This window comes from Eulemur rufifrons, chromosome 7 (genome assembly GCF_041146395.1).
Source record: "Eulemur rufifrons isolate Redbay chromosome 7, OSU_ERuf_1, whole genome shotgun sequence".
Taxonomy (NCBI): domain Eukaryota; kingdom Metazoa; phylum Chordata; class Mammalia; order Primates; family Lemuridae; genus Eulemur; species Eulemur rufifrons.
The window spans coordinates 208853019-208876586 of record NC_090989.1 but is presented as its reverse complement, the minus strand read 5'-3'; the positions used below and the strand labels follow the sequence as shown (position 1 = coordinate 208876586).

At 33.8% G+C, this 23568-nt stretch overlaps 1 protein-coding gene across 3 annotated transcripts in view; it reads right to left on the bottom strand.

Annotated features, from left to right (window-relative positions):
- AGTPBP1 (ATP/GTP binding carboxypeptidase 1) overlaps positions 1–23568 on the bottom strand; it is a 172887-nt gene that overhangs the window by 90194 nt on the left and 59125 nt on the right. For 2 of the 3 annotated variants that reach the window (XM_069474070.1, XM_069474069.1), the window contains 3 exons: positions 10800–10837; positions 6860–7068; positions 5071–5128 (listed from right to left, as the gene is read on the bottom strand). In XM_069474070.1, coding sequence (XP_069330171.1) covers positions 5071–5128; positions 6860–7068; positions 10800–10837 — 305 coding nt within the window. Of the gene's footprint in view, positions 1–5070; positions 5249–6859; positions 7069–10799; positions 10838–23568 lie in introns of all 3 variants that reach the window. The other variant, XM_069474068.1, reaches the window with a different exon arrangement.

The following is a 23568-nucleotide window of genomic DNA, read 5'->3' as shown; positions in this document are numbered from 1 at the left end:
ATATAGGAAAGTAGTTAGAAAAATCATACATCTATATAATGTAATCGTTAAAGAGTCAGCACTTTTTGTAAGGATTTGGAAAGTATATTCCAAAAGGTTTTATTTTTTTGTTGCTATTGTTCCTGTAAATGTGATCTATTTTCCCTTTATGTTTCCTAATTTTTTATTGATGTGTGTGTGTGTGTGTGTGTGTGTGTGTGTGTAGGAAAGCTACTGAATTTTATTTGCTGTTCTTATAAGTACTTTATTGAATTTTTTCCTCTAAGCCATGTTTTACAAACTATTTGCCTAGATTTTCTACATAGACAGTAATATCCTCCACAGATACTGATACCTTTCTTTTTTCCCTACCTTTCTAATTTAGCTAGAGTTTTCAAAATGATATTAAATAATAATGGTTGAGAGAGGCATCCTCTAACATTTCATTAGTATTTGTGATGTTGGCTATTGAATTAAATTAGATAATACTCACTCAGCTTGTTCAATAAATATTCCTGGTTTCCCTAAGAAATTTTATCTAGAACTGGTATGGTTTTTATGAAATCTCTTCATGTCATTTACTGACATGATCATTTGGTTTTCTTCCTTTGACCTATTGCTAATAAATTTTACTAAGTCTTAATATTACAGTGAATTTACTTTCTTAAAAATAATCCTTACTTGGTCAAAATGTCCTCCTATACAAAAAAATACTGCTCGATTCAATTTGCTAGTATTTTAGGATTTTTATATTTACTTTTATGAGTGACATTGATCAGTAGGTTGTTTCAGATTATCCTTACCAGGTTTTGTTTTCGGCATCATGCTAGCTTCTAAACTTTCCTTTTTTTCTATGCTCTGGAAAATAAAGCATAGGAAAATTTCTTGAAAGATGAGAGAACTAATCTATGAAACCATCAGCACTTGGTGTCTTCATTGAAGAAACTTGATTGCATATTCAATTTCAGGTTTTTTACTATTTAAGTAAATTTTAGTTATTTATATTTTCCTCGAATATTGGCCATTTCAATCATACAGTTGGCCCTTGAACAAGATGTGTTTGAACTGCACAGGTCTGCCTGTACATGGATTTTCTTCTGCCTCTGACACTCTGAGAGAGCAAAACCAATCCTTCCTCTTCCTCCTCTTCAGCCTACTCAACGTGAAGATGATGAGGATGAAGACCACTCCACTTAACGAATAGTAAATATATTTTCTCTTCCTTATAATTTTCTTCATAATTTTCTTTTCTCTAGCTTACTTTATTGTGAGAATACAGCATATAATGCACATAAATACAAAATATATGTTAATCGTTTATGTTATTGGTAGGGCTTCCTCTCAACAGTAAGCTATTAGTAATTAAGTTTGGGGGGAGTTAAAAGTTATATGCAAATTTTTGGCTGCATGGAGAACAGGCATCCCTAATCCCCACATTGTTCAAGGATCAACTGTATATTAAAACGTATTAGAGGGAGTTATCTTTAGCATCCCCTTAGATTGATTTAACCTCTTCCATTTAATTTGCCAAGAATTTAGAAGTATATTAAAATTACTACTGCTTCTATCCATTTCTCCTTGTTATTCAAATGATTATACTTTTATCTATATTTTTGCTATTATTTGGCACATGTGTTACCTCGCTTGTATAAAATAATCTTTGCTGTACTATTTTAAACTTTTTTTTGTTCTTTATTTATATTTTGTACTATAATAATACTGCCTTCCTCACCTCTTTTGGGCTGGCGATAACAGCTATATCTTTACCAATCTGTTTCCTTTCAAGCTTTCCACCGTGCCATTTTAAGAGTCTGCAGTATGTGTCAGCTAGTTATATTTTGGTTTTTAACCCAATCTGATAGTGTTTCTTTTAATAGGAGTATTTTTATCCATTTAGATTTCTTACTGAAACTGATATGCCTGTTCTTGCTTGGTATAATATTTAGCCCTGTGCATCTTTGAAATGTCCTTGCTTTTCCACGGCAGTGATGTACCCCTTGAAAAATTTTTTCCAAAGAAAAAAAAAACACATAATTTCACATAGAATTTCAAAGTGTTCATAGTCTCTGAAACCCATCCATGTATTCCTATGGTTCTATGGAACCCAATCTAAGGATCTCTGTTCTAGATGTTACTTTTACATTGGAAAATATGTATTTCAACCACATTTTCTATAATTTTCATTTTAGAAATGTAAAACTAGTGTAATATTAGGAAATCTATCGATATAAATTTTAGTTTATTTATGTAAAAGACCCAGTTTATAATAGTTATGTATTATGTATCTTTTGCCAACAATTCATTATGTTTCCTATTAATGGTACAGCAATTATTTAGTATTACATAGTTAACAAGTTACAATGTTTAATAAAAATACTCTTCTGTATCTTCTGCACTCTTGACATCATTAATTCATTACTTGACTGGCTGGAGTAGTAGTTCACACAATTACGTCAGAAAGGGTACCTGGGTAATTTAATTCTGTACCCTGGCACACCTAAGGATATGTCACCTTCACATATGATTGCAACTCATAAGTGTTCAGAAATCTTAAGTCAGAACCCTTTTCCTTCAAATCTCCATACATGCTGCTTTACTATCTTCTGGCATTTAACATTCAAGAGAAGCCAGCTCAATTTATTCCTTCAACAAATATTAAATACATACTTAAGTCCAATGTAATCAAATAGATGCTGAAGACAACATGAAGAAAAAAAAACAACAGTCCTTTTGTGATAAATATGTATTTGATCTTTGTCCCTGGTTCCTGGCACACAGCTCCTAAATCCCTTGGAATTTCCTAGGTGATAGGAGAATCTTTTGTTCTAATGAGGTGACTCTTTGGTGAGCCCCTTTATGGCTTCAGGATGGAGACTGGTCACGATTAGAGGGTTGGAACTTTGGCCCCATTCCTCAACCTTTGAGAAGGAGAAAGGGGATGGAGATTGATTTAATAAAAAACTGTTAATTTAATTGATCATGCCTATGTATTGGAGCCTCCATAAAAGCTTTAAATGATGGGGTTCAAAGAGCTTCTGGGATGGTGAGCACATCAAGGTGATGGGAGGGTGGCATGTCTGGAGAGGGCATGAAAACTCCACACCCCTTCTCTCATACTGGCCCTATGCATCTCTTCTGTTTGGCTATCCCTGAGTTATAGCCTTTATAATAAACCAGTAAACATAAGTAAAAAGTGTCCCTGAGTTCTGTGAGCCATTTTAGCAAATTCTCAACCCTGAGGAAGGGGTTATGGGAACCCAACCCACCAACTTTACGGCTAGTCAGTCTGAAACACAGGTGGCATGCACTTGTAATTGGTGTCTGACATGGGGACGGTTTTGTGGGACTGAACTCTTAACCTGTGGGGTCTGCACTAACTCCAGGTAGTTGGTGTCAGAACTGAACACCCAGCGGGTATCTGAAGAATTGGAAATTAGTTGATGTGAGGAAAAAAAGCCACATATTTGGTGTCAGAAATGTTGTAAAAACTCAGCTCAGACCTATCCTCATGGACCTAACATTCTAGCTGAGAAAGACAAAAAACAATAAAGATTGTGATATAATGAAGCCTGACATGGGAGAAGATGGAAAACAGAAGGAAGGTAATTTTCTTGGGCCTATAGAGTTGCTATTAGAAGCCTCCTCTCACCTCTTAATCATGAAGGCTAGTTAGCCAATGTACATCTGCATTTCTAGTTCAGTGATTCATCGGTCGCAGAAGCAGGCCAAAAATTATCACCTCTGTTGTTTCTTCCCACATTTGGTGAATTCACTGCACTAGAGATCAGCTTTCTCTATCCATCAGTCCAGACACTAAATAAAGAACACTATGGGATATATCCTACGTCCTTCCTGGTGTTACTATCTGTAACATCATAGACAAGCCTCGCCAGCTTTCTACCAGTTAGAACTGCCACTTAAACCCCGCCAATCCTATGCTGAGAAATAGGCGAGAAAGGGATTCCAAGTGCTCCCTGATTGTCCCTCCAAATAAGGTGCTAGTGGCACCTCAACTTGGAGCCAAAGATACTGCATTTCACAGAAGGGGAGTAGAGACTTGATGCTCTTCCTGAATCTACTCATATCTCTACCATATTGGTTGCAAGTTCTATGCTTGTTCCAGAGGATGCCCCTCTTACCTAGTTCTCAGATTTGTTACAGATTGTCCCCTATTTTTAAGGTCTGCTGATAATTTCAAATGGAATGGGAAGAAGGAATTAGACCATTATTTTTACTTAGCTATCTTACTTATAAGTTAGTCTCTGAATACTCTCTTTTGATATTTTATATCAATTAAACTTGTGTTTTGTTAATTATTTTAAAATACTTAAAAATAAAATCATAATAATATACCCTGTGATATATACCATTAATAAATCTATATCAAGCATAATGAAGCTAATTATAATTACTTGAAAATTCTGTTCAAACACTTATTTCAAGTAAGTATTCTTACATATAAATAATCTTCAATTTTTTCAAAAAAGTAATCAACTGATAAGAAAACACTATAGAAATTCTATTAATTGCCTAGACTACTTTTCCTTTTCCACTTTACTAGATCATATCAAAAAAAAATCTTTTTTACCACATAAAGAAGTTTAAACTCTTACTTCCTTTCCTTCATACCTATGGTATTCCATAGAAAATGACAGACAGCCTACCTCTGATAATTTCATATTTTCATGCAGGTAAGTCATGTGCAAGTTTTTGTTTAGCAGAAAGCTATAACAATTTTGATAATTACATTTTTTTTAACTTAAGAAAAAAATTCACTAAAAAAAGTACAAACGTAAATCCAAACATAATTACCTAAACATTTAATGTTTACATTCTTATACTTTGAAAATGTACATAAACTATCAAATAATGTTCCTTATTACACATATATAACACATCCCACACTGGGAAACAATTACTAGACTCTAATTTGTTATACTTAAAGAAATACTTATTAGCTAAAATAAAATATAAAAGTTTGTTGTGTTCATTAAGGCCTTCTTTCGCTGAGGAATTGAACACAGCAAAAAGGTGACAAAGTCACATAATTCTGAGAACTAAGGAAAGCCAGCAGTGACCCTGTTGTCCTACCTTCGGCGGGTAAACTGTAGAGCTGAGCCACAGGACCAGTCACAGGGATAACAGGCAACTGGAAATGGAAAGAACTTTTAATTGTCGGGAGTGGCAGGCGATTTTTTGGAAAACACTTCCTCATTATCAGACTGGAGGTGTTGACAAGAGGGTCAAGAGTCCTGACTGCCAAACATTCCTATTTTTTAAGAAAAGGGAAAAAAAAAGATAACGTGTCTTTGGTGAATAACTGAGCCGATTTTATAATACTTCAGAAAGTAATACATCAATAGTTTTCTAGAAACAAACATCACAATAACCAATATTTTAACATAAGATAATTACATAATAGCTGTATTTTTCAGAAAATGTCTATTTTTAAATAAGAACCTCATGTGGCAAATTGAGTAGGATTTTTCATTAACCGAAATCAGTACCATCTTTGGAGTGATTTAGGGGTCATTTAGTAAGCCTGGGGCATAAAACAAAAAAGAAATTAAATTTCTTTAAATTTTAAGGAAAAAAAATTAAGAAAGAAATTTTAAAAGGTGTAAGAAATAAAAAGGAACATGCATCTGACCAAGCTTTTCTCAGAAATATATCAGTTATCATGCAAAGGCACCTCTCACAAGGCACCTCTCACAAGTTGGCTATTCAATTTATGAAAGAATAGCATGCATATCACAATTTAAAGTTTCAACAGTTTGATCTGCTGCCCTGGTATCTAATCTTGAGAGGGGCTGCGCCAAAAAAAAAAAAGAAAAGAAAAAAAGAAGGGCTGAGGGATAAGGGGTTTGAAACTGTCATACAACAATATTATTATTAGTGACAATTGACATTTAGATGGCATTGTGATACACTGTAAAATTTTTAATACACATTTTCACGTGACCTATCAAAAAAGAAGAGAAATTAAGGCTCAGAAATGTTAAGGGGCATAAACAAAGTCACCTAACTCTTCCTCATGTATCAAATATCCATTGCTGTCTATACTAAGAATAGTAAAAACAAGTGCATATGATTGACATAGGAAAGAAAAAACTATGAGTAAACAATTAAATGTGTGTTCTGATGTCTCACTTATTATCATGTAGAAAGAGACAAGGTTTGTCATGTAGACCAAGAGGACACAACCAAAATAACTGGATGGTATTTTCAAAAAGACAGATTTTTAATAATTACAGCCTTCTAAAAACAAAAGGTTTGTATCACAACATTCGCATTCCCCATGGCTGATTGTCTTCTACAGATGCTAGAAAGGATCTTGCTGAATATACTGTCAAGAATGTTTACACTTAAGATGGCTAGCAAAACTAACATTCTCAGTTCCAGGTTTCATTTTTGTACCATCTCTATTCAAAAAAGGTTCTCAATTATTATCATGTAGAAAGAGATAAGTTTGTCACGTAAGACCAAGAGGACACAACCAAGACAACAGAACCGCCCTACCAGCTGTAAAGGATCCACAGGTAACTTATAAGAGGGGCACGCAAAACTGTGTACAGCCAACTTATACATCCTAGAAAACACAGCTGTATGGAATCCTTTCCTGCTCAGTGGATGGATGTATACATCTTCCTTTTACCTTTGGAAAATAATAAAATCTCCTGTTGCAGAGATGTGCACTGACCATTTTCTCAAATTATGTCTGAGGCCACATGTGAGAAATTATTGTGCTTTTGGTTTTAAGATTTTTCAAAAACTGTATTTATCATATGATACTTTCCTATTTGTACACTAATTCAGTTTTCTTAAGAACCGAATCAAATCATTAGTACATAATTAGAATAACAAGAAGAAAATAACTCACTTGCGAAGTGTTATACAGAATTTTCATCCCATTGGCATCAGTAAATGCTTTTCTTCCCAACTTGATGTTTGTAACACTTTTTAAACTCTGTAAAATTCCTTTTCGAATGAGCATGTTTCTATGCCGATTATCATGGCGGTGCCAATCTACATAAATTGTTAAAAGTACTTGGACATATCCTCTGTCTACAGCTCTCCTGGCATTTGTTTCTTTAACAAAAGAAAATTGAGAAAGAATATTTTTTTAAATGATAAAAGAAAGTGGTAGAATAAATCAAACTAAAAATATAATCTTATGATGAATTCTTGTAAGACTTTTGCCCCCCCAAAAAATGATGAGCATATATTTAAACTTTTTTCTAACAAAATAAATATGATAAGTTCTAGATGGCAAATTACAACATTTTCCTAAAATCTGCCCATCTATTGTTTCACAATTTATAAATATCAAAATCTCTACTAAAAGTAGAGCTACGTCTTTTTAAATGCTTTTGTTTACTAACAAAATGTTCATGTATTTTAAAATTTATGAATAAACTGACTTTAATTACACCAAATGGACTACATAAGCCTTTAACTTACTAGCTATGAATATGATTTTGTTAAAAGCCATTGTCATTTTTGTAACTTCTATTACAAACTCTGTATTTCCACTGAAATTAACTCTATTCCATGGTATCGCCTGGTGCAAACTTTATGTGTTTCCACTAAAATTAATTGCTCTAGTAACCCCACAATTATATGAATATCCATGCCATAACAATGCTAAGTCAAAAATACTTATGAAACTTTTCAGTAAATGAAATGTAAAGAGCATTACATAATTACAAAATAATGCTTTCCTGCTTTCTAGTCATTAAATTTTTGTTATAATTAAAACTACATTAAAGGATTTTTGTAAATGGTTAATTTTATTGGAGAATTAACAGAAATAAATCCACAAATTTGACCTAATTTTATTCTTTTTAAAGTACTTATATTTAAGATTATTAACCAAAAGGGTGCATTTTATTAAGATAGTGGCAAGGGAATCATATCATAGCAAGATACTGAGCAAGCCACCCAGCGTTCCTTTAGTGGGTCGGTTAAAAGGAGTGCAAGATAATGTGGAATACCAACCCACCTGAGGTTGTTTAGTTACAAGGAAATACTCATCTTCTCTTTTTTTTTTTTTTTTTTTTGAGACAGAGTCTCACTCTGTTGCCCGGGCTAGAGTGCTGTGGCGTCAGCCTAGCTCACAGCAACCTCAAACTCCTGGGCTCAAGCAATCCTTCTGCCTCAGCCTCCCGAGTAGCTGGGATTACAGGTATGCACCACCATGCCTGGCTAATTTTTTCTATATATTTTTAGTTGTTCTGATAATTTCTTTCTATTTTTAGTAGAGACGGGGTCTCGCTCTTGCTCAGGGTGGTCTCGAACTCCTGAGCTCAAACGATCCACTCGCCTCGGCCTCCCAGAATGCTAGAATTACAGGCGTGAGCCACTGCGCCCAGCCTCATCTTCATATCAAGTTTACCTATAAAATGACCCCTTTGTTCATGGCATGGACACTAAGACAATGCAACAGTAAGGCTCCACTAATTTCAATTTCCTGAATTATTACAGTTTCCAAATGTGCTATAATACATATCTAGGACATAACTTATTAATTCCTTCTCAGAACTATGTTTTCACATTAGAAAGGTGGAAGAAACTCACTAGGGGGAAAAATCTTTTTTATGTGAAAGCTTTAAAACCTCTTTTGTGTCTAGAATAGGTAGTTTGGTAAGGCTGGCTATTTACAAAATCAGTTAAACTATTCTGACAAATAAGTTTCATGCATTTTAAATGAATACATACTTTCTTTACACCAACTGAAATATATAAGCCTTTAGTCTACTAGCTGTGAATATGCTTTTGTTAAAAGCCATTATGATCACTGTAAATCCTATTATAAACTTTGTGTGTTTCCACTGGAATTTCCAATAGCCTAAATGGTATTTATGATAAACATTAAAATTCCTTATGAAAAATCAAATAAGAAAATTGCCCATAATTCAAACCCAGGTGCTGAATGACCCTTAAAAGAAGTGAACAGAGCTCTATTTTCAATCTGCACTGAGCACAATTAAAACATTAGTAAAGGGATTTTTATTCATGTGCTCAGCATACTAAATTCCAAATCAACCTATGTCTCTTCTTCCCACACTAATTAAAAGACAATTTAGGTTTGCCTTTAGGCTGCGGTGTCTAATCTATACTCCAACAGCAGCAACTGAGCTGCTTATCTTTCTGGACTCCGTGTGTATACATATTCTTTGCTCTATACTCTCCCACATTTATAATGACTATCGCCTCCGAAAAAACAAAGAATTAAAAACAAAAATGAGAATATTCCAAAATTCCATTCTTTAAAAATATGCAGTGTGCTGCTAAATATTATTTTGCATTATTAAAATTTCATCCTATTTAGTGCCATGTGTCCTTTGAAAATATATTAAATATAAACCTGAGTCATTCTACTTGTCAGTTACTTTTTTTTGAATTCTAGTGGAATAAACAGGTATGTGTGCCAACCACCCTCCACTGACAAAGAAGGGAGGCAGTAAAAAGGGGACTATTACTTAAAACTGAATGTATCAGATTTCAGTCATCTAAGGTTAACTGATTTCTATAAAATACTTAAAACTTACAAGAGTTTACTAACTTAGAATTAATGACTTTGCCATCAGTGGCCCTGAAAATTAGTAACCTTTAATGAAAGTTTAGTTTTAATAGCTAATCTACTCCAAATCAAAAGTATATACTTGTATCAAGAATTAATATTTATGGAGTTTGAACCACAAAGTCAGGGCACATCAAAGCAAGGCTACAAATACCTTTTAAAATCAATCCCTATATTGTGATCTTGGTCTAAAGCTTATCACATCATGTATGAAAATAAAGCTAAACAGCTCATCTAACTGAGTACCATATATTCATTTCAAAAATAAAATTTTTAAATGTCAAACTTTAGTATAAAATACTAATACCTAAAGTGATTTTTAAAATTTAATAAATCATTATTTTACCACATATTAGATTTCCAATTAATCATTTGCTACTATTAAAAAAAAAAAAAACCCTCTGGTAATTCTAACTTAAGGGCAAGTTGGCCTCACCCTTGACAGTTTCTGATGAACTATCTGTTAACTATGTCTCCCTTGGGGGCAAAAAACATATAAAAGCCCAACACAGATCTTTAAGACTAAATGCTATTACGGTTAAACAAAATGTTAATTTAATCAGCATTGACCAATTAGCCGTGGGAGTACTAATGAAAATATTTAAAATAGAGATACTAAATATCTTGTAGAGAAAAAAATATATAAATGTGAATAATTACTCTCCAAAGGCATCATAAGAAACATCTACTCCAATGATTTAATTTTGAAGATAAAGAACACAGTGCTTTATTTTATAAATGAATTTTACTAATTTACAAGAAATTTACATGAATAGCCATTTTTTAAATATTATAAATTTGAATTTATGGCATAAATGAAAATTTTTAATAATAGAGTTCTAAGTTAAAATCAGAATTAGTAGGTATTCAAGATATTTCTCATGGTAAAAGGTCCCAATACCATGCTAGCTTTACCTTTTAAAAATGATATTTTTATAATATTTTCATGTTTTCTTCTACTAACAGAGCTTTGTGTTCATATAAATAACTCAGAAATAGGAAATCAATGTGCTTTAATAAATGATATAAATGCGCTGAATAAATTATAGCTCAATAAATATAATATGGCATTATAATGTGTATCAAATACACTAGAAGATAAAATCAACTTTGACATTAGAATATTATAAACCAACTTTATAACTATAGACTAAATCTGTATTTTCAGTTTCTTTAACATAATTAATAGAATTCTCAGAAAAAGAATATCTAGTATTTCTAGTATTTAAAAACTTACTTGATTTTAGCAATGCAGCAAGTGTGTCTAAAGCAACCCTGTCAACACAACAAGAAAACACAAACAACAACAAAACTAGTAAAATTAATCTACAATAGCAAATTCACACAATCTTTTCAGATAATTATTCTATTGTCTATTCCCAAATTTGCTTTTGTTATATTTAATTACATATGATGTTTCTCTGTATGCATCTCTCCCTTCAGCTTAAAACTGAATAAGAGGAAGATTAAAATATCAACAGATAAGCACAAAAAAACAAAATTTTTAAGAAAGAAAAAGAAGAAAATTAACAATGTCTAAGTCTTTTTGTCAGAAGTTAGATGAATGGAATCAATTATTATAGCTGTATCTGATCCCGAGAGACTTAACAAAGGATCATACTAAGAATCACAGGCTCTGACTTGCAAAAGAATTAAAAACAAGTTTTAACACAAAATTAAGTTCACCTAACCGCAAAATTTTACAGATAATATAACTTTCTGACTTTAAAGTATTTCAGTTCTATCAAGGTATAATCTTCCTATTTATGGTCATAACAAATGTAAAATATTTTGGAACTTGGAAGTTTGGGAGAAGTATAAGCCCTTAACATTTTTCAGCCATGAGACACCAAAGTGAATAATGAGCCTATTAATAATATACAAAAACTCTTACTGCACCTTAGAGGACAAAGAAATAGTACTAAAAATGGAAGGTACATTTTCTTTAAACATAAATTCTCAGTTACACACAGTGAAATCAACTGCTATTAAACAGCTATACAAATACATATAATATCACTGTGGAAAATCTGTAATTCAAATAGTTTTTTTAAAAAATTAGTTACTGAAGAAATGGCTCTTAACTTCAATAACTTTAAAAATGTAAGGTACATACCATGGTACCTCTTAGTAAAAGGTCAACAATTACAAATTAATTTGCATTAAAACAATATATGTTGTCAACTAATCATTTCATTCACCATTAAGCATTTGTTGAATGCCTACTAGATACCCACAGTAGCAAGTTAGAAAACAAACTTATCTCTTCCACAGATAATTTTACAATCTACATTATTTATTAAAAGTATACACCTATGAAAAAACTAATCAAGAAATTTAAAACAAAAATAAGGCAGTAAAATAAAGGTTGTATACATTAGTGGTAAGGGAGAGGCAGCATGACCAGAGGTCCGTAAAGGTAAAGAGCACATTGATTAGAAGGTTTAAGATGGGTCGTAGTTCAGAGTAAATCCAGTAACAATCATCCAGGACTAGGCACACAGTCAGTGCTCAACAAATGCCCAGTAAGAGGAAGTTCTTAATAGTTATACTTTGGTTTATTGAGAAAAAGAAAGTAAATCTTTATAATAACATTTGTAAAATAAAAACAAAGTATATGTCTTTAAATATTATAAATGTAAATCTTTATAACATTTATAAAGTAAAAAAAGTATATATAACATTTTTTAAAATATTGTAAATTCATACCTGTAACTCTCTCAAAACAGTATAAAATGTTGGTAATGGTGAGTTAAAAGTCTTAATAAATGAACAGTAAGTTATATATTAAATTTTTTGTTGCACTGAATCATTGTTAAGGAATTTTCCATACTTTTATAGTTATGCAATAAAATGTATAGGAGATTATAAAACGCTCAGAATAAGGATGGCTTCTAAATTGGCCAAAATTAAACAAAGAACTAAATGGATCTTCCAAATGAAACTATAATTTATAAAAATTAAAATGGAAAAGAAAACTATCTCTGCAAGACTGATAAATGCTAGACATTGTTATAGGTGCTTCATATATGTGTTTTCTAGTTTAATTCTTAAAACAGAATCCTGATCCAGAGAATTGGCATGTTTTATGAATACGGAAACTACAGATTTTAGAATATAACATGCCTAAGGCCACATAAAAACTCAATGATATGGAAAGTGAATAATAAAAGCCTCTTGTTGAGAATGGAAATTATGAAACCAGAAATGTCAGTCTCCCTTTGAGAAGGCTATCTGAACTTTTATTTCCAGATAAGATGGAGTAACAGGAATCAGATTTACCCTCTCACCTGATAAAACTTTTAAAAAATTAAATAAAATGTAAACCCACAGCTAACGGAAATGGGGCACACTGCATGGGGGAAGGACACACTTGTAGCCCTGCCTTGGGCAAGGCAAATGCATGTCACATAACCAAAATGTTTGTACCCCCATAATATCCTGAATTAAAAAAATTAAAATAAAAATAAATTAAACAAAATGCAACAACTGTGTAAGACATTGGATATCAGGCAACGAAAGATAGAGATCCATAAGAGATGGAAACAAATGAGGCAGGCCCTACAATTGCCCCAGCTTACTGCACCTTGAGAGAGCTACCCAGCCACAGCACAGGGATATGGAAACTAGACAGAGCTGGCAGATTCCCTGGCTTGCGCACATGAATTCCCCATTGAGGACATGGAGAGTCCAGGAAGACCAAGTCAGTTAGAGTTCACAAGGTGGAGTACCCAAAAAAGAAAGCTATACAGAAAGAGAACCTCAGAGATTTTCAGAGGCTTCTATTAGAATATTCAGCAAAGTAGTGATCGGCACGAGTGTGTGAAGTAACTACCAAGGCTGGGGAAAAGCCATCCAACATGACTGGAGAACAGTGTCTAGTCCTTGCACAGGGTTGGAACAGTACCTGTTCTCACCAACCAGACTGGAAACACTCATAATCCATGGGGTGGAGTACTCAGAAGCATTCTGTCTCAGAAGTGGGAAATAATCTGTCCTAGACTAATCAGTGCTCTAATCCTATCTAACAAATCTGAAAGACTTCAACATATTGAACTATTTCCAAGTAACTTAACTGCATCCCAGAATAAACCTCAAGAATACTTACAAAAATACAAAAATATCCAGCACCCAACAAGGTGAAATTCACAATGTCTGGCACTCAATCAAAAATTATCAGGCATGGAAAAGCAGGGAAATAAGACCCATAAAGATGAGGAAAAACAAACCAATGGCAACCAACCTAGAACTGACATAAATGTTAAAAAACATTAAAACAGTTATTACAATTTACTCCATGTGTTCAAATAGCTGGAGAAAAGATTAAGCATGTCACAGAAAGACAGTTTTTTCAAAAGCAACCATTTGATCCAGCCATTCCACTCCTAGGCATCTACTCAACAGAAATAAAAAATATATGGCCATAAAAAGTCTTGTATATAAACATTCACAGTAGCTTTATTTGTAATAGTCAAAAACTAGAAACAACCCAAATGTCTACCAATAGGTGAATAAACAAATCATATATAGCATTTAATTGTGAATACTACTCAACAATTAAAAAGAATAAACTTTTGATACATGCAATATATGTGAACCTGAAAATAATCATGATACATGAAAGAAGCCAGACCCCCCCCATAAAAAGAGCACACATATTATGATTCTATTTATTTAAAATTCTTGAACATGCAAACGAATCTATAGTAATGGAAAGTGTAGCCATGACCGCCAGGGCCAAAGCAGGGAGCAAGGGAGGAATTACCCAGGGGTACAATAAAGCTTCTAGGGGTGATGGAAACGTTCATTATCTTGATCATGGTGATGGTCTCACAGGCTTATATCCAGGACATAATAAATATTCATGGGCTCTAGGCACTTTTCTGCCTTGATGGGCCCCTTTTTCCACAAAAAAATATTTAAAATTTTTGTAGTATTTTAGAACTATGTTGGTATAAAGGTGATATATATTAATATCATAGATTAAAACATCTTCTTGACCTCAAAGTTGATTTTTTTCTTACAATTTTGAAAGAAATTAAAACATTTTTATGGGCCCCTAAAATTACTGTAGGTTTTTGGTACCTACTAAATCTAAAGGCTAAAGCATATGTCAATTCTTATCAAATGGTACACTTGGGATACATATAATTTATCATATGTCAGCTATATCTCAGAGAAGTATTTTGGAAAACAGAGAGCAATCTAATATAACAAGTTAAATAAATCATTCTTCCTATGGCATTTTGTTTAAATGCTATATGTTATAAATCTCTTCTATTTAAAAAGTGATAAGAAAGTCAAGACTCCCCAAGACACTAAACAATCTGCTGATTAATCATATTAAGACTCACTGAATTACATGTGTCCTCTATAGTAAGCAGTAGATTCCACTTTGTTTCTTACCATTCATTATAAGAAGTCTCTTTGTCAACTGTTTTACTATAGAGACTATCAAGACCCACCTAAATATTAGCCTCTATATATAGACATAAGTTAAAATTTGTGTAAGACTGTGCAAAATATGTAAAGTGAAGACACAGCTAACATAGGACACAGTGAAAGCTCACACCTTGTACTTACTACTAAGTATTAATAATACAATTAACTTAATGTTAATCACGTTTATGGGTTGAATTGTGTCCACCAAGAAAATATGGCAAAGTCCTAAATCTCAGTACCTCCAAATATGACTTTATTTGGCAACAGAGTAATTGCAAATGTAATTAGTTAAGATGAGGCCATACTACAATAGGTGGGCCCTTAACACAACACAACTAGTGTCCTTACAAAAAGAGGGAAAAGGGGAGAATGCCGTGTGATGATGGCAGCGTACATTGAAATGCTATAGCTACAAGCCTAGGATGCCAAAGATTGCCAGCAAACCACCAGAAGCTAGGAAGAAGCACGGAAGGATTCTCCCCTACAGGTTTTGGAGGAAGCACGGCCATGCTGACAAGTTGATTTTGGACTTCTAGCCTCCAGAACTGTGAGATGATAAATTTCTATTGTTTTAAAGCCACCAAGTTTGTGGTACTTTGCTATGACAAACCTAAGAAACTAATACAGTATCTTAGATGCAGTTACTTGCAATGAAATCGCAGGATTTTCTCGTCTACAGTTAATTCTTTATTCAAAAGTATAAAAATCTTAGAGTACTTCCAGAAAGTTTTTCTCCCTGATAGCAGATGTTTACAACTGTTTGAACCAAATTAAAATGCTCTGGCTGTTTCTAATCATAAAACTATAACATGTTTTTTTCTGTAGATATTCTTCCAGTATTCTTCAACACTGGAAAGCAGTGATATGAACTTAGTTCCTTCTGATGCCAACACCCACTGCATTTGTTCCATAGTTCCACTAGATCAAAAGAAATTATGAAGTTTGTGCAAAGTCGTCTTTATATTTTTACCAAAACATTACTTAAGAGGTATTTAAAAATCTTTAGTACAAAGGAATTTCTGAGATTTTATGACATTTATAAACCAGTATGAGTTTATAATATAAATATTATAAAAGAACTTTAAAATAATTAGATTTATTGAAACTACACAGCTTATGTTAATTGATTAAATTTCTTAGTATCAATAATTTATACTTCCTCATATATTTGGCCAATCTTCATATTTCCCACACAGAATAATACAACCATCAATAACTCAAAAAGTAGTCTGTGGGTTATTCATTTAGGAGCAGTGAAAGAAGTAAAGCTTACGTCTACAGGTGCTCATGCAGTTATGTCTATTTTAAATTGGGGGAAGGGAATCATCAATCCTGGCAGACCTCCAAACCTCAAGAGGTCATAGTTACAATAACTTCCTGAGTTGCTTCCTTCTGGATTAACAGTTTTAAATCAAAAACCTAAAACTGGCAAGGAAAGGAAATCCTAAAATGAAGCATCACCCTTCAAACATAAATCTCCCTCAGTCCTCCTCCCATTAAATGTAGGGCATTGTTTAAGGGAAGAAGGAACTACACTAGAAAACTCTATACGTTTGAGTGGTTTTTAGTTAATTAGAGGGAAGACCCTCAGATTACTAAAAAGGACAAGAGATCAAGATATAGATATTTAGTCAATAAATGGCTTATTCTTTTTAAAGTAAAAAGAAAGCAAAAAATAATTATTCTTCTTAAAATATAAACAGAAAAAAGAATGAAGAGATAATTTATATAACTGTATTCTTTTCTCAGAAGTTTTAGAGGGGTGAGGCAAAATGGACATCAGCTGCCAGATCATCTCAGAAAGAAGGAAAAGTTTTAGACAAAACAAAACATAGCTCAGGTGTAATTCTGAAGGAAAAGTGCCAGAACCTACCAGAGATTCCATGGGAAGTTGTGGAGCACAACAAGAAGGAGCAAGATTTTGGCAGAGATCAACCCCTGAGGAACTTGGAGTCCCATGGGAAGGGCAGGTGTGGGTTTTGTCTCCCCTCCCCTAACACCTCTGGCAGACTGCAGGCTCCCAATCTTCTGGAGAGTTTTTCTACCCTCACAAGCCCAAAAGCTCCTGCTACCAGTGAACTGGGAGCTTCTTGAGAACAGAGCACTGGGTTGCCACCCTCATCTGGGTCGCTCCCCTTCACTACAGACCCAAACCAAGGTGGTGAGTGCCATACTGCTTCTCCACCCACTGTGTGCCTTTGTCCTCCCCAGAAAGTCCTTCAGTTTACTTGTCACTGGTCCCCACACAAACATTTCCCAACTCTTGCCCAGACTGTGGTAACCACAGGAAGCAGTAGGTCCCAGGGGAAATGTCTGATCCCAGAGTTGGACATTCCAGGAAGGCTGCCTTTTGGGGAAAAGAATAAATAGGTCCAGAGTGCCAGCTCTCCTTCATTGAAACTCTCCTCTTCCCCCGCCCATCTACCACCCACTGCTGCCAAGAGGAACAGGTGCCCCAAGGGACAACTGATCCGGGACTCTCAGGAGCAGCTGCTTCCCCTCTGTCCGTGTGCCCACCACACCCAGGTTTCCAAAGAGAGAGGGGCCCATGGCTTTCCTCTTAAAGACCTGCAGAGGACCAAGGGGTGCTCAGACTATGAGCTCCCTGACCGGCAGCCCTCCCCAGTGCTGCTCACAATAGTCCAGGATGGAAAACAAAACATTAAGGTATCATCCAACACATTTCACAGAATAGCACCCCAGACATCAATACTAACACTCAAGGTGAACATCTGAATGCCCCACTTAACATGACTGCCACAACAGAAAAATAATTTTTTTCCTTGGAGCCACAGTGTTTTATTATGAAAATAGAATAAAGGCCAGGCGCGGTGGCTCACGTCTGTAATCCTAGCACTCTGGGAGGCCGAGGCGGGTGGATCGCTCAAGGTCAGGAGTTCGAGACCAGCCTGAGCAAGAGCGAGACCCCATCTCTACTAAAAATAGAAAGAAATTATCTGGCCAACTAAAATATATATAGAAAAAAATTAGCCGGGCATGGTGGCGCATGCCTGTAGTCCCAGCTACTCGGGAGGCTGAGGCAGTAGGATCGCTTAAGCCCAGGAGTTTGAGGTTGCTGTGAGCTAGGCTGATGCCATGGCACTCACTCTAGCCAGGGCAACAAAGCAACACTCTGTCCCAAAAAAAAAAAAAAAAAAAAAAGAAAGAAAATAGAATAAAAACTTCTAAACAAACCAATCTTTTCTAATTTAATGAAAAATTTGTTATTTTTTAGTTTTCAATGTTTTTTCAATAAAAAATACAAAAACTTGAAAATTAATAATGTGAAAGCATGAAAAATAGTTCATAAGTGTAAAGTGCTTTTCTTGACTTGTGAAACTTAAGTGTAATTTAAAGGTAAACATAAATAGAAAAATGAAATTGATTGACTTCTATTCATTTAATCATTTTTAGAATTAAATTGTCAATATGAAATATAATAAGAAGAACATCAAAAAGTAAAATTTCCATGAATAAACTGCAGGGTTTTGCCCAGGTTTTCCTTCATGAGGCCCCAGGCTCAAAACTAGTGTGAGTTAAATACAACTCACATAGCAGTTAATGTGTTAAAAACAACATAGGCTGAATGGATGAAAAACCACAACCCAACTATTTGTTGTTTTCAAGAAACACATCTAAACCACAAGGACTCACACAGACTGAAGGCAATGGGATGGAAAAAAATATTTCATTCAAATGGAAAACAAAAGTGAGCAGGTGTATCCATTCTCACATCAGATAAAATTGACATTAAATCAACAATGGTAAAAAAAATATATTATCATTATATAATGGTAAAGGGAGCAATTCAAAAAGAAGACATAACAATCCTAAATATATATGAACTTAACACAGCAGTTCCCAGTTTAATAAAGCAAATTCTTCTAGATGTAAGCAAAGAAATAAACAGTAGCATCTTAATTGTTGAGAACTTCAACACTCCACTGACAGAACTAAATAGATCATCAAAGCAGAAAATGAATAAACACTGGACTTAAACAGATCTACAGAACAAATGGACCTAACAGACATTTATAGAACATTCTACCCCCAAACTACTGAATATACATTTTTCTCATAAGCACACAGAATATTTTCCAAGATTGATCATAACTTAGGTCACAAAACTAGTCTCAGCAAACTCAAAAAAATCAAAATCACACCATGTATTGTCTCAGACCACAGCAAAATAAAACTAGAAATCAATTCCGAGAGAAACTCTCAAATCTATACAGAATCATGGAAATTGAAAAATCTGCTGCTGAATGATCCTTGGGTCAATAATAAAACTAAGATTGAAATCAAAATATTCCTCAAACCAAATGACAAAAGGGACACAAGCTTCCAAAATCTATGAGATACAGAAAAAGCAGCCCTAAGAGGAAAATTCATAGCCTTAGATGCCTACATCAAAAAGACAGAAAGACCACAAATTAACAACCTAATGTCACATCCCAAGGAACTAGAAAAAGAAGAACAAATCAAACTCAAAGCCAGCAGAAGAAAAGAAATAACAAAACTCAGAACAAAACTAAACAAAATAAAAACCAAAAAAATACAAACGATCAATGAAACAAAAAGTTGATTCTCTGAAAAGATAAACAAAATTGATGGAGTACTAGGCAGATTAACCAGAAATAGAAGAGAAAGGACTCAAATAACCTCACTCAGAAATGAAAAAGGAGACATTTCTGATGCCACAGAAATACAACATAATATCTGCAAATCCTATGAAAATGTCTACACAAGCAAACTAGAAAACCTAGAGGAAATGGATAAATTCTTACTACACACAACTGGCCAACCCTTAACCAATAAATAGAAATCCTGAATAAACCAATAAGTGAGCAGCAAGACTGCAGCAGTAATAAAAAAAATCTCCCAACAAAAAAAACTCCAGACCAGATGGATTTACAGCAAAACTCTACCAGACCTACAGAGAAGAACTGGTACATATCCTACAGAAACTATTTCATAATATAGAGGAGGAGGGAATCCTTCCTAACTCATTCTATGAAGCCAGTATCACCCTTTTATCAAAGTCAGGAAAGGACACAACAAAAAAAGAAAACTACAGACCAATATCCCTTATGAATATAGATGCATTAATCCTCAATAAAATACCAGCAAACAGAATTCAACAGCACATCAAAAAGATAATCCACCATGATCAAGTAGGTTTCATCCCAGGGATGCAAGGATGGTTTGACATACACAAATCAATAAACATGAATCACTACATAAAGAGGAACAAAAACAAAGATCATATGATCATCTCAATACATGCAGAAAAAGCATTCGATAAAATCCAACACCCTTTCATGATAAAAACCCTCAACAAACAAGGCATAGAAGGAACATATCTCAAAATTATAAGAGACATATATGACAAACCAACAGCCAACATCATCCTAAATGGGGAAAAGTTGAAAGCATTCCCCCTAATAACTGGAACAAGTGTTCCCACTGTCACTACTTCTATTAAATTGAGTATTGGAAGTCCTAGCCAAAGCAATCAGTCAAGAGAAAGAAATAAAGGGCAACCAAATTGGGAAAGAGGAGGTCAAACTATCCCTGTTGGCTGACAAGATGATATCGTCCTAGAAAATTCTAAAGATGTCACCGAGACTGCTGGATTGATAAATCAATTCAGCAAAGTGTCAGGTTACAAAATCAATGTTGACAAATTAGTAGCACTTCTATATATAAATAAGTCAAGTGGAGAGTCAAATTAAGAACTCAATATCATTCACAATATTGACAAAGAAAATAAAATATCCAGGAATATATTTAACCAAGAAGATGAAAGATTCCTACAAGGAGAACTACAAAACACTGATGAAAGAAATCACAGATGACACAGACAAATGGAAAAACATCCCCTGCCCATGGATTAGTATGATCAACATTGTTAAAATGTCCATACTGTCCAAAGTGATTTACAGACTCAACGTAACCCCCATCAAAATACCAGAGTCATATTTCACAGATCTAGAAAAAATAATTCTATGCTTCATTAGGAACCAAAAAAGAGCCTGAATAACCAAAGCAATCTTAACTGAAAGAAAAAAAAAAAGAAAAAGAAAAAATCTGGAGGCAACACATTACCTGACTTTAAATTGTACTACAAGGCTATAGTTACCAAAACAGCATGGTACAGGTATAAATGTGGAGACATACACCAATGAAACAGAATAGAGAACCCAGAAATAAAATCATCTACTACATCCAACTGATCTTCAAACAAACAGACTACAACATACACTGGGGAAAAGAAGCCCTATTCAATAAATGATGCTGGGAAAATTGGATAGCCACATGCAGAAGAATGCAACAGGACCTCTATCTCTCACCATATACAATAATTAATTTAATTAAATACAGACTTAAATGTAAGGCATGAAACCATAAAAATTCTAGAAGAAAATGTAGGAAAAACTCTTCTAGACATTGGCCTAGGCAAAGAATTTATGGCTAAGACTCAAAAGGCAAATATAGCAACAACAGAAATAAATAAATGGAACTTAATTTAAAAAGTTTCTGCACAGAAATAGAAATAATCAACAGAGTGAACAGACAGCCTACAGAATGGGAGAAAATATTCATAAACCATACATCCAACAAAGGACTGATATTCAGAATCTACAAAGAACTCAAACAAATCAGCAAGAAAAAAAACAAATGACTTCATCAAACAGTGGACAGAAGACATGAACAGAAGTTTTTCAAAAGAAGATAGATCAACGGCCAAGAAACATAAGAAAAAAATGCTCAACATCACTAATTATCAGGGAAATGCAAAATAAAACTATAATGAGATACCCTATCAGAATGGCCATTATTAAAAAGTCAAAAAACAATAGATGCTAGTATGAATGAAGAAAGAAAGGAACACTTATACACTGTTGGTGGGACTACAAATTAGTACAACCTCTATGGAAAAAGGTACGGAGATTCCTCAAAGAAATAAATGTAAACCTACCATATGATTCACAATCCCCCTACTGAGTATCTACCAAAAGGAAAAGAAGTCTTTTTATCAAAAAGGCACCTGCGCTCAAATGTTTATTGTGGCACAATTTACAATTGCAAAGATGCGGAATCAACCCAAGTGCCCATCAATTCATGACTGGATAAAGAAAATGTGGTATAGTATACCATGGAGAATTTACTCAGTCATAAAAAGGAATGAAATAATGTTGTTTGTAGCAACTTAGATAGAACTGAAAACCATTAGCCTAAGTGAAGTATCTCAGGAATGTAAAACCAAACACTGTATGTTCTCAATAATAAGTGGGAGCTAACAGATGGGTATACATGGGCACAAAGTAATATAAAGGACATGAGAACCAAGAAGGGGGGAGGGTGGAAGGGGATATGTAGGATTAAAAACGTACCTAATCAGTACAATGAACACTACTCTGGTGAAGGGGACACCAAAAGCCCTGTCTTAAGCATTATACAAGGTAATTATGTAACAAAAACACTTGTACCCCCTTAATTAACATTTGGAAATAATAAATAAATAAAAACAAGTTTTAGATCCACTGATTTCTGCATGGTTGTGGACATAATCCATGTGGTATATTACAGTGATACTTTTGACATGTTCCATTTCTCCTAGGAATATTTTATATTAGATTTGTAACTTGGTTACAGTAGAGTAATACATATCTTAAGTAAGCAATCATGGCCATTACATAAAAGATAAATTATGAAATACTGTGCATATCAAGGGGAGAAATTATATATAAATTAAAAATAAAGCATATACTTTTAGTATTAGCTAGTTACTCATTCATACCCACATTACTACATTACTTACCTAAACTATCTTACAATAATACAGGCATTGTGCCAAACAGGAATTAGCTCATTAAATCCCCACAATAACCTTATAATGGATGTGTTAATATTATTACCATTTTACAAACAGGAAACTGGGACATAATAGGTTGAATAACTTATTTCATATCACAGGGCAAGTAACTAACTGAGCTAACATGAAAATCCAGGTCTGTCTACCTCCAGCGCTCACTCTAAACCACTATACCATACCAATTCTGGAAATTGGTTCTACTGATTGTGATACAAACATTTTTTGTTTGCTTTGTTACATTTCATTAGATGCTCTAGGATTGTGTGTAATCTTTACATAAGGAAATATGTTGAGTCATCCACTAAATTATATTTAGTAAATAATTATATGTGCAAGTAAGCTCCCACAGTATTTAAAAATATTTTGACCTTTATTAAGAAAGAGTAAAAAAAACTAGAAATGCTCTGAGTCCTATCTATTTAAGAGTAAAATTTAATCAAATAATTCATGTGGACAAATTCTTTATAAAAGACTCATAGCTAATACAGAAAAAATAAAAAAGTAGAGAAGTCATTATTTTGTAACCCCTAACAGATATAAGCAATGTCATGAATGACTGCTAAGTCATTAAGTGAAAAGTGGATGGGAACATTGCTGATGGGCAGATCACCTCAAATCAATCATCTTAAGTGACTTAAAACAAAGTACCTGGCACTACCTATGAAATGTTTTTCACAAAAAAAAA